At 50.8% G+C, this 10,000-nt stretch overlaps 1 protein-coding gene across 1 annotated transcript in view; it reads right to left on the bottom strand.

The window, feature by feature from the left end:
- Positions 1–10,000, bottom strand: part of LOC311367489 (filamin-C-like) — a 62,445-nt gene that overhangs the window by 17,252 nt on the left and 35,193 nt on the right. Inside the window, 10 exon segments of the mRNA XM_084486327.1 lie at positions 223–412; positions 3,596–3,752; positions 3,845–3,968; positions 4,261–4,428; positions 4,931–5,091; positions 5,504–5,666; positions 6,195–6,368; positions 6,890–7,487; positions 9,200–9,462; positions 9,829–9,946. Coding sequence (XP_084342453.1) covers positions 223–412; positions 3,596–3,752; positions 3,845–3,968; positions 4,261–4,428; positions 4,931–5,091; positions 5,504–5,666; positions 6,195–6,368; positions 6,890–7,487; positions 9,200–9,462; positions 9,829–9,946 — 2,116 coding nt within the window.

The raw sequence follows: 10,000 nt of genomic DNA, 5'->3' as shown, positions 1-10,000 counted from the left end.
GGACTACCACTCGTGCACTTGTGCGCTTAACCCTTCATGCTTTCATTACAATTCATGCATTCATTCAAAATTATTTTAAAAAAATCTGCATTAAAATAATGACAATAACAATATAATTCAAACATACTAAATTATACCAATACAAGCGCTTTTCTAAACACTTCACAGCCACCTAACATAACAATAAAAAAAATAAAAATAAAAATAAAATGGCGGTCGGACCTGTGACCAGGCACTTGCTGGCGTCTCCGGTGGGCAGCGCGTGGATGCGGTACGGCGAGTACGGGATCTCGTCGCCGCCGTACTTGATGGTGATGGTGTAGCGGCCCGCCATGTCCGGGACGTAGGACACCGTGTAGGTCCCGTCCCCGTTGTCCCGGATGTTGGCCTTCTTGGGCTTCCCTTCCGGGTCCTAGGGGGGAGGGGGGAGGGGGGAGGGGTGAGGGGGCGGGGCCACAGGGTTCAGAATGAGCGCGAGCGTCCCCATTGGTGTCGTATATTGAAATATATATATATATGTATAGATGAATATACAGGTGCATCTCAATGAATTAGAATATTGTGGAAAGGTTCGTTAATTTCAATAATTCTCAAAATCTCATAAATACAGTAACTCTTGTATTATATAGATTCGTCCCCGTGATTGTGAAGCCTACTGAACAGGACTGAGAGACCATTTAAAGGCTCAGGAAACCTTTGCAGGTGTTTTGAGGTAATGAGCAGATTAGAGGTTGAACCTTTTCACAATATTCTCATTTTCAGAGATACTGAATTTTGGCGTTTTTCCTAAGCTGTAAGCCATAATCATCAAGATTAATACAAATAAAGGCCTTTAAAACGTTCACTTTGGGTGTAATGAACCTATATAATAGATAAGTTTCACTTTTTAAATTGAGCTATTGAAATCAATTAACTTTTCCACAATATTCGAATGTATTGAGATGCACCTGTACATACGTTATATACATGTGTGTGTTGGTGTGAGAGTCAGAGAGAGGGATGGAAGGACATGTAATGTTCCACGGTTACATGTTGGCTCATGGAGATGTAAGTCTTGGCGTTCCATGAAGGTTAACCTCCCTGGACATAAATAAAGACTCGGTTGGGTTGCAGCGATGGCAGTTGGAATGTGGAGGAGGGGGGGGGGGGATCATGAGAGGGATGGGAGGTTTGAGACAGCGCACACCCCACTGACGAATGGAGGATTATGAACCAACAGCGTTAGATTAATTATCTAACATAGAATGTGAGAGAGAGAGAGAGAGAGCGAGAGAGAGAGAGAGAGAGAGAGAGAGAGAGAGAGAGAGAGAGAGAGAGAGAGAGAGAGAGTGAGAGAGAGACAGAGAGACACGGAGAGAGAGAAAGAAGAAAGAAAGAGTGAGAGAGAGAGAGAGAGAGAGAGAGAGAGAGAGAGAGAGAGAAGGAGCAAGAGAGAAACAGAGAGAGAGAGAGGGAGTGAGAGAGAGCGAGACAGAGCGGTAGAATAACGTGTTATATTTAACCATTAGTCCCATATGCCACTTGCCAACCTCTGTCTTACCCTTTCATTGAAGTCTTCATACTTATTGACCCTGACAGTGTTTGTGATGCTATTGATGATATTAAAGCGGCACTATGTACATGTCCCCATTAGCAGCCTCTAGTGGCTGGAGCTACAGAACGTGGACCAGAACAGAATGATTCATAGTTAATTTCCCTGGACAGAGTCACTCAAAGAGGGCGCGTTTCATTCTTTAAAGTAAAAGTGACATCGTGCAGGTTAAAGGTGAAGTGATGCCTCGGTGACTGTGGAATGTGGAATGACTGGGGAATGACAGAGGGAGAGAGGGAGAGAGAGAGAGAGAGCGAGAGAGAGAGAGAGAGAGAGAGAGAGAGAGACAGAGAGAGACAGAGCGAGAGACAGACAGAAAGAGAGAGAGAGAGACAGAGGGAGAGACAGAGAGAGAAAGAGAGAGACGGTGAGAGAGAGAGAGCGAGAGAGAGACAGAGACAGAGAGAGAGAGAGAGACAGAGGGAGTGAGAGAGAGAGAGAGAGACAGAGGGAGAGACAGAGGGAGAGACAGACAGAGGGAGAGACCGAGGGAGAGGCAGAGGCCTTACGCAGCCTTTCTTAAGGGGTCTGAAGGGGATGGTTCCCTTCACTATGTGACTCTCCCACACCCGCCTGCCCCAGTCCTCCACCGGCACCGCGCCCTGGTGAAGGACCCCGTCCGGACCCTGCAGCCACAGGCGAGACACAGGGGGGGGGGGGGGGGGGGTCACACCATGGGGTGGGGGCATAGGGAGGTTGGGTGGGCCGGGGGGGGGTGTGGTGCATGGTGGGTTAAAGGAGAAGTGAACGTCCATAAAAAAGTGGGAAAGTCCCAGCAGGAATGACGCTGGAATGAGTTTAACGTTGAGGGCCACCGCGTGTGGGCCCCACACACACACACACACACACACACACACCACACACACACACACACACACACACATGTGGTGTCCACAGAGCAGAGTGGTCAGCAGTCAGACAAACAAACACAAGTGTTGTATTTAACCAGCTCCGGGCCGACAATAAAGGGTAGATACACAGGACAATGGCTGCCACATGGGGAGATTCATCATCCAAACCTCCCAGCCCCACTGTATACTAGACAAACCGTCTCTTTGGGAACACACAATATGATATCAGATTGGTTTGAGAGGAAGAGGTTATTGAAGTGGCATCAGGCCACACACTTATCCAGCCCTGAGGTTTTTTGAAAAGGAAAATGGTTTCTCTGGAATGCCAAATATTAAAATGTAGTTTTATATATATATTTTGTTTGTTTTCTTGCTTGTGAATGTGTTCAGTTCATAAGACTTGTTTAGGACGGAAGAGAAGGGACAGAGGAAGACTGAAAAGGGAGAGGGTGGAGAGAGAGAGAGAGATCGAGTGAGAGAGAGAGAGAGAGAGAGAGATCGAGTGAGAGAGAGAGAGAGAGAGAGAGAGAGAGAGAGTGGGGGAGCTAGAGATAGAGGGAGCTAGAGAGAGAGAGAGAGGGAGAGAAGAACCAGGAGTAGAGAAGGAGAGTCAGCAGGGGGACTCAGAGTCAGGGGGTGAGGTGGAGAGGGTGCGGTACAGAGGGTGAGGCGGAGTGGGAGAGACAGAGATGGATGAGTAATACGTGTTTGAAAACCCTTCCAAGCCTAACCTCAGGGAGGTTTCATGTTTTTCCCGTCTCTGAGGATAAACAAGTCTTTGTAAACGCTGCAGCCACCATGTCTGTACTTTGCGGGAGTCGCATTTTGGGAAACCGGATCCAGAAATCCAGAAACGGTTCTGAGGTATTTCGACCGATCACAGGATCAGGTCAATCCAAAACCAAACCAAACATTACAAGTTTTTTTTTCATTTAGCAGACAGCCTTATCTATATAAATCATGCAAGGCGACAGCCAGCTCATCGGGAGCAGTCAGGGTGAGGCGTCTCGCTCAGGGACACCCCGACACTCTAGGAGCTAGGTGGAGCCGGGGATCGAACCAGCAACCTTCCGGTTACCAGCCCTACCAGCTCTACCTCCTGAGCTAAGCTGAACCCCAACCAAAAAAAAAAAAAAAGGGCGTGGCTGCTGACCAGGATCTGCACGGTGAGGAGGCCCTCGCCGGCGTCGCGGGCGTCGATGGTGAACTCCACCGGGAGGCTGGCCGGAACGCCGGACGAGTTGAGGCCCGGACCGCTGGCCCGCACCTTACTGGCGTCGTGAGCCGGCAGCGTCTTGATCTTATAGGGGCTGGAGAGAGAGGGGGGGCGGAGTTAGAGAAAATAGATCTTATAGGAGCTGGAGAGAGGGGGGGGGTGGGAGGGGGGTGGTGTGGTGCTCACCTGCGTGGGACCTCCTGGTCGGCGTACTTCACACACACGGTGTAGGGGCCGTCCTTGGCGGGTGTGTAGGTCACCGTGTGCGTCCCGTCGCCGTTGTCTGTGATGCTGACCGGCTCGGTCACACCTGGGTGAATAAAGACGAACCAGGTGCTTACAACATACATGTGTGTGTGACATACAGCTTGCGCATAAGTTAATCTTTTCCATTTGTTTTTGTGCTTTTGTGCACAGCACCAAACTGTGTGTGTGTGTGTGTGAATGTATATGTGCGTGTGTGCATGTGTGTGCGTGTGTGTTTGCGTGTGTGTTTGTGTTTGTGTGTGTGGTTGTGTGTGTGCATGAGCGCGCAAGCTTTGGAATTTGTGCGTGCGTGTGTGTGTGTGTGTCTGTGTGTTTGTGTGTGTGGACAGCCTCACCGGTGGGCCCGTACAGCTGCACCTCCAGAGGGGCCAGGCCGGCCTTGCTGCAGTCCACAGTGAAGGTCTGGAGGACGTGCGCCCGGACCCCGCTGCCCAGCCCCGGCCCGGAGCACCGCACCTTCCCCGGGTCCACCAGCTCCCGGACCGGCACGCGGAACGGACTGCCTGTGGGGGCGTGACACGGAGAGGAACTTTAGATTAAAACCCAGAGAAACACTTTGGATTGAACATACAAATTTGTAGTGAAGGTGCGTCTGAGCGTTGAAGTGCACTTCAAAGTGAAAGTGAAAGTGAAAGTAGAGCAGAGGATAATCTTTATTTTGATTATTCAGTAGCTTTATCGTGACAGATCTCAGACAGACCTCAGACCAATGTACACTTTGTTCAAAGACCTTCGTCTGACGATCCGTCAGAAGAAGGTCTTGGGAACAAATTGTCGAAAAAAAAACGACTCTCTGCATGAGATTGTGCTCGGGTAATGATGTGCTCAAGGCTTTTAAGCTCACTTAACGTTTGAGTGCACCTTGAAGAGTGTGAGATGCTGGCATTTGCGGGGTGAATGGATGTGAGGCGTTGCTATGCGCCATGCCCCATTCCAAGACCACCACTTCCATAATTCTCATCCACACGTTCAACCACAGACCATCAGGAACCTCTCTGCTCTCACCTGGGATGGGCAGGCCCCCGAAGGTGATGTTGACGTCGTACTCCCCGGGGGTGAAGGGAATGTACTCCACGCTACAGCTGCCATCTTTGTTGTCCTTACAGGACATCTTGGCCTCGGAGGGACCCTCGATGGCCAGGCCGAGACCCCCGGTACCAGCCCCCCTGCGGAGGGGAGACAGGGAGGGGGAGAGGTTATGAACCGTTACAGGGAATGGTTTTATTACAGGCTGAAGTCAGGGAGGGAGGGATGAATCAATAGCAGGAAGGCTATGGTAAAAGGTAGCATTATATGGATATTCAGCATTTACACAGCAAAAAACCTCTGTGGTCCGAACTCTGAATCAGTTATGTCTGCTGAATTGTTTCTTAACTACTGATTCATTTTTTTATTGGAAATGCTTTTGTTTTGTCCATTTTCAAAATTATGGAAATTACTAATTACTTTACAAATTTTCAAAGATTTACAAAATATTTTGTTTTATATTTCTTCTTATATATATATATATATTTTTTTTTTACATCTATTTGCTGTGCTCTCCCCCCTGCTCCCCTACAGACAGGGTCCTCTGGGTACCTGGTCTCCACGGTGAAGCGGTTGGGCTTGTTGACCAGCCCCTCCTCCAGGCCCGGCCCGTAGGCCCGCACCCGGCTGGGGTCGCAGCCCTCCATCACCATCACCCTGAAGGGGCTCTGGGGGACCCCCACCTCCTCATACAGCACCTCCAGCAGGTGGAGTCCTGAGGGAGGGGGAGAGAGAGAGAGAGCAAGAGAGAGAGAGACAGAGAGACACAGAGGTAAAGGCAGATAGAATTGAAGGAGCGAGAGAGAGAGAGAGAGAGAGAGAGAGAGAGAGAGAGAGAGAGAGAGAGAGAGCAAGAGAGAGAGAGAGAGAGAGAGAGAGAGAGCGAGAGAGAGAGAGGCATGTGGAATTGAAGAGCGAGAGAGAGGAGAGAAAGTGGATTCATCAATAACTGCATCTACCTGCATTATTGTGACTTGTTGACCGGCTGTGTTCTCTTTCTCCAAACAGAAACCCACAATGTGAAAGTGAAACTAAAATATGTACTAAAATAATTATTCTAATACTTCTAAACGTCATTGAGGCTGTCGTGTTAGTGGTATCACAGTGAATGCATGAAACTAGTAAAAACCCACCCCCTATAGTTCAGATTAAATAAAACGTCCCACATTTATAAAGAGTGACATAGACACACTCTGTGTAGCTCCACCACATCCCCCGCTCCACCCTGACGTAGGGCCCTCACCGTCCTCGTAGGCGGTGTACTCCACCCGGTAGGTGCCGTCCCCCTTGTCGGTGATGTAGGCGTCAGTGACGGCGCCGGACGGGTTGGTGATCAGGGCTTTGATGCGGCTGCTGCCGCTCTTGCAGAGCGCCCGGGCGTCGACCACAAAGTGTGTGGTCACCTCCCGCAGCACGCCTGGGGGGGAGGGGGGGGGGCACACGGACGTTAGGGTCGCTACCTGGAGCAGCTCTGCTGGCATGTAGCTTGTTACCTGGATGTAATCTGTGGTCGATGGTGATCGATTCCATAATGTTATAAAATCTTATAACTTTTGTATTCTACAAATGAAAATTGCCTGAATTGATGTTGAAACTTGCAAATGAATGGTGGTCAAATCGGAACAGGAGTTCAGTGCTTTCTTAAAACCATTAAACCAGGCGGAAAATACAGCTCTTAAAAAGTAGGTTCGAATTTGGAATAAATTCCTCCTCCTAACTGTAACAAGATTAGCATTATCAGAATCATAAGGGCTAAGCATCATGCTTAACTTTAACCTCCACCTTGAAAATGAGTTTATTACATTTTGCAGTTGGCAGATCTGGCAACTGTCTTTGAGGACGAACAAGTAAGAAAATATCGCACACTAAGTTACATTACGTTATAGGTACGAAACTTTCCACACAACAATCGTACAAAGTAAAAACACTCGGCCCCACCTCTGGGCTCCACCCCCGGGCCGTACACCGTCACCCCGCTGGTGTCCAGCGCCGGCTCCACCTGCAGGCGGGCGGGGAACCGCGGCACGGCCTGCCCGCCGTACTTGATGGTGATGGCGTAGGTGCCGTGGCAGCGCGGCGTGTAGGTGATGGAGTACGTCCCGTCGCCGTTCTCCGTCACGCACACCTCCGCCTGGGCGCCCGACTCGGACGCGATCTCGATGGAGAGCTCCGCCTCGCCGGCCTCGGAGCAGTCCACGGTGAACACCCCCGCCTCGTCCTCCTTGCCGCGCTCCAGGCCCGGCCCGCTGGCCGTCACCTTGGAGGGGTCGAAGGCCGGACGCACCGCCGACTTGAAGGGCGAGCCCGGGATGTGCTGGTCGGCGAACAGGATGTTGATGGCGTAGTCGCCGGCCTCGGTGGGCAGGTAGGACACGGAGCAGGAGCCGTCGCCGTTGTCCTGGCACTCGATCTTGGCCTCGCAGGGGCCCTCCACCGTCAGGCCCAGGCCCCCCGTGCCGGCCCCCTTGGTGTCGATGGCGAAGGGCGCCGGCTTGCCCACCACGCCCCCCTGGAGCCCCGGGCCGTAGGCGCGCACCTGGAGAGAGGGGGGGTGGGGGGGGGGGGGGGGGAGGGAGGGAGGGGAGAGAGAGAGAGAGAGACCAAGATTTAATCATGAACTGTGATGCAATAGATTATACTGTTTGATAACAGTCTCTCTTGGACGCTGTTGAGAGAGAGAGAGACGGAGAGAGACAGAGAAAGAAAGAGGTAGAGACAGAGAGAGAAAAAGGGGGAGAAAGAGGGAGAGAGACAGAGAAAGAAAGAGGTAGAGACAGAGAGAGAAAAAGGGGGAGAAAGAGAGAGAGAGACAGAGAGAGAAAGAGGGAGAGAGGAGGAGAGACAGACAGAGCGAGAGACACCTTGCAGAAGGAAACGAAAAAAGTGAAATACACTCCAGAGAAAGGTGATAGATACATCTGTGTGGGAGGAGGAGAGAATAAAGGTTGAGTGCATGTGTGTGTGTGTGTAAGAGAGAGCGCTCTTTCTTCAACTCATAAGTCTCCCAGAGACGCCACTTATCCGCCTGAGAGAGAAAGAGCAGCACAGGGCTGATTTACAGCCGGTACTGAGTCCAGGTCTACAGGCTCGGCCCAGCCCTGTCTGATCCTGGGGCAGCTGTTTGAAACCACAGCAGTCTGTCTCTGCAGGTAAATCAAGCCCCACATAAACCTTATTAGAGGCAGTGGAGTCCCCATGGTGACGCTTGTATTTATTCTGTTTACTTTTTACTTCTAGCAAGGCATTTATAGTCTCACAAATCCGACTTTAGATGAGTAATCTAAAGTCTGCCGGCAGCCCAGCTCAGATCCCAGTGAATGGAGCGATTAACTTTGTTTCGACCAATCATGTCGCTTGAAGATCTGTAACTGCGTAATTGGCAAATGCAAACTAGGGCCAGCAGTCGTAAACTGTAAACCGTTAAAAAAACCCGGTAAAAGACACTGTGTAGTTTGGCCGCTGTAGAAATACACTTTAAATCCCCTTCCGAAAAAACGACCTTCACTCATGCGGATAAGGTCTCTTCAGTAGAATATCTCTGTAACGTAACCGTAACTCTGCCTTCCTCAGTCTTGCTAAAGATGCTCAAAGATAGACTAGTAGTGTGGACGTTGGGGATTGAACCCAGAATGTTCGGCTGGGAGTCAAACACTCCGGTAACTACACATTACTCGGCCCCTTATTGTTTTAATTCCAGGAAACGAGTCACAACTGTGTCGTTGCCTGAGGATATTATGTCAGCGAAGTCGAACCACATGTGATACTCATCAAACAACAACCAGGAAAACAGCAAGTCCTACTTTTTATCGTTATTTAGAGGCTCTTATCCGAGATGACTCAAAGGGCCAGACATGTTTCTAAGGAGCTGGTACGGGTTAGGCATCTTGCTCAACTGTTCTCAACGAAGGTTGTGGACAGTGAGGATCAAACAAAGTACTTCAAGGCTAACCACTAACTACAGCACCTTTGCTTCATAATCCCGGTCGTAATCCCCTCCAGTGTTTGTATCAGCAAACATCAAGAAGATTAGCTGAGGTCACCATAGTGTATAAAAACAAGTGACATGGCTGAGAAACCACAACCGTGGTTTGTACGACCGTGTGCCTGTGAAGGGAGGAGGTGGGCTCGCCCGTTGTGTTGAGTTTAAATCGTGTTCCTCGTGGGTCTGGATCTTCTAGAAGCGCAGGCCACACCCCACAGGCCACACCCCACATGCCCCGCCCCCATGCCACACCCCCTCCCCCTTACCTTGGATGGATCCGGGGGCATCACCCCCTCCACGGTGAAGGGGCTGCCCGGGATGGGGTTCCCGTCGTAGCTGATGTCCACCCGGTAGGGCCCCTCCTCCGGGGGGATGTACTTCACCGTGGTCACCTCATTGGCCGAGCCCGACTCCAGCTTGCAGGGGATTGGCCGGCGCGAGGGCGAGGTGATCTTGACGTCCAGCTTGCCCTGGCCGCCGGCGCCCTGCGTGCTGACGCTGAACTCCTGGTCCTTCCCCACGTCCACCTCTGTGTGTTTGAGGGAGAAACGAGTGCGTTTGTGGAAAAGAAACGTGTGCGTTTGTGGAAAAGAAACGTGTGCATTTGTGGAAAAGAAATGTGTGCGTTTGTGGAAAAGAAATGTGTGCATTTGTGGAAAAGAAATGTGTGCGTTTGTGGAAGAAAGTTGTGCGTTTGTGGAAGCGATGAACCTCAATACAAGGTTAGGTTAGGTTAGGTTAAAGGTGCAGTAGGTGAGATTTACGAGCTATACTTAAAGTGTCATTTGTATAGAAATTACACTGCTGTCCGTCAGCCATCAGTGAGCGTAAAAACGGTGAGATGATCTGCTTCGAGGTGCCGGCGTCTGACCAATGAGACGTCAGCAATACTCACTGTTGTTGAGTCCGTGCACTTTGATCTTGTTGAGGTCGAGGGGCGGGGCCACGGAGATGTTGAAGGGGCTTTTGGGAATGGGGTCCCCGCCGTGAGACACTGTGATGACCACGGCACCCTACCAGGAGCGAGAGAGAGAGAGAGGGGGAGAGAGAGAGAGAGAGAGAGAGAG

The sequence above is a fragment of the Micromesistius poutassou genome (genome assembly GCF_964030765.1).
Source record: "Micromesistius poutassou genome assembly, chromosome: 22".
Lineage (NCBI taxonomy): Eukaryota > Metazoa > Chordata > Actinopteri > Gadiformes > Gadidae > Micromesistius > Micromesistius poutassou.
Note: the sequence above shows the minus strand (reverse complement) of the source record. Positions and strands in the feature narration are given on the sequence as shown.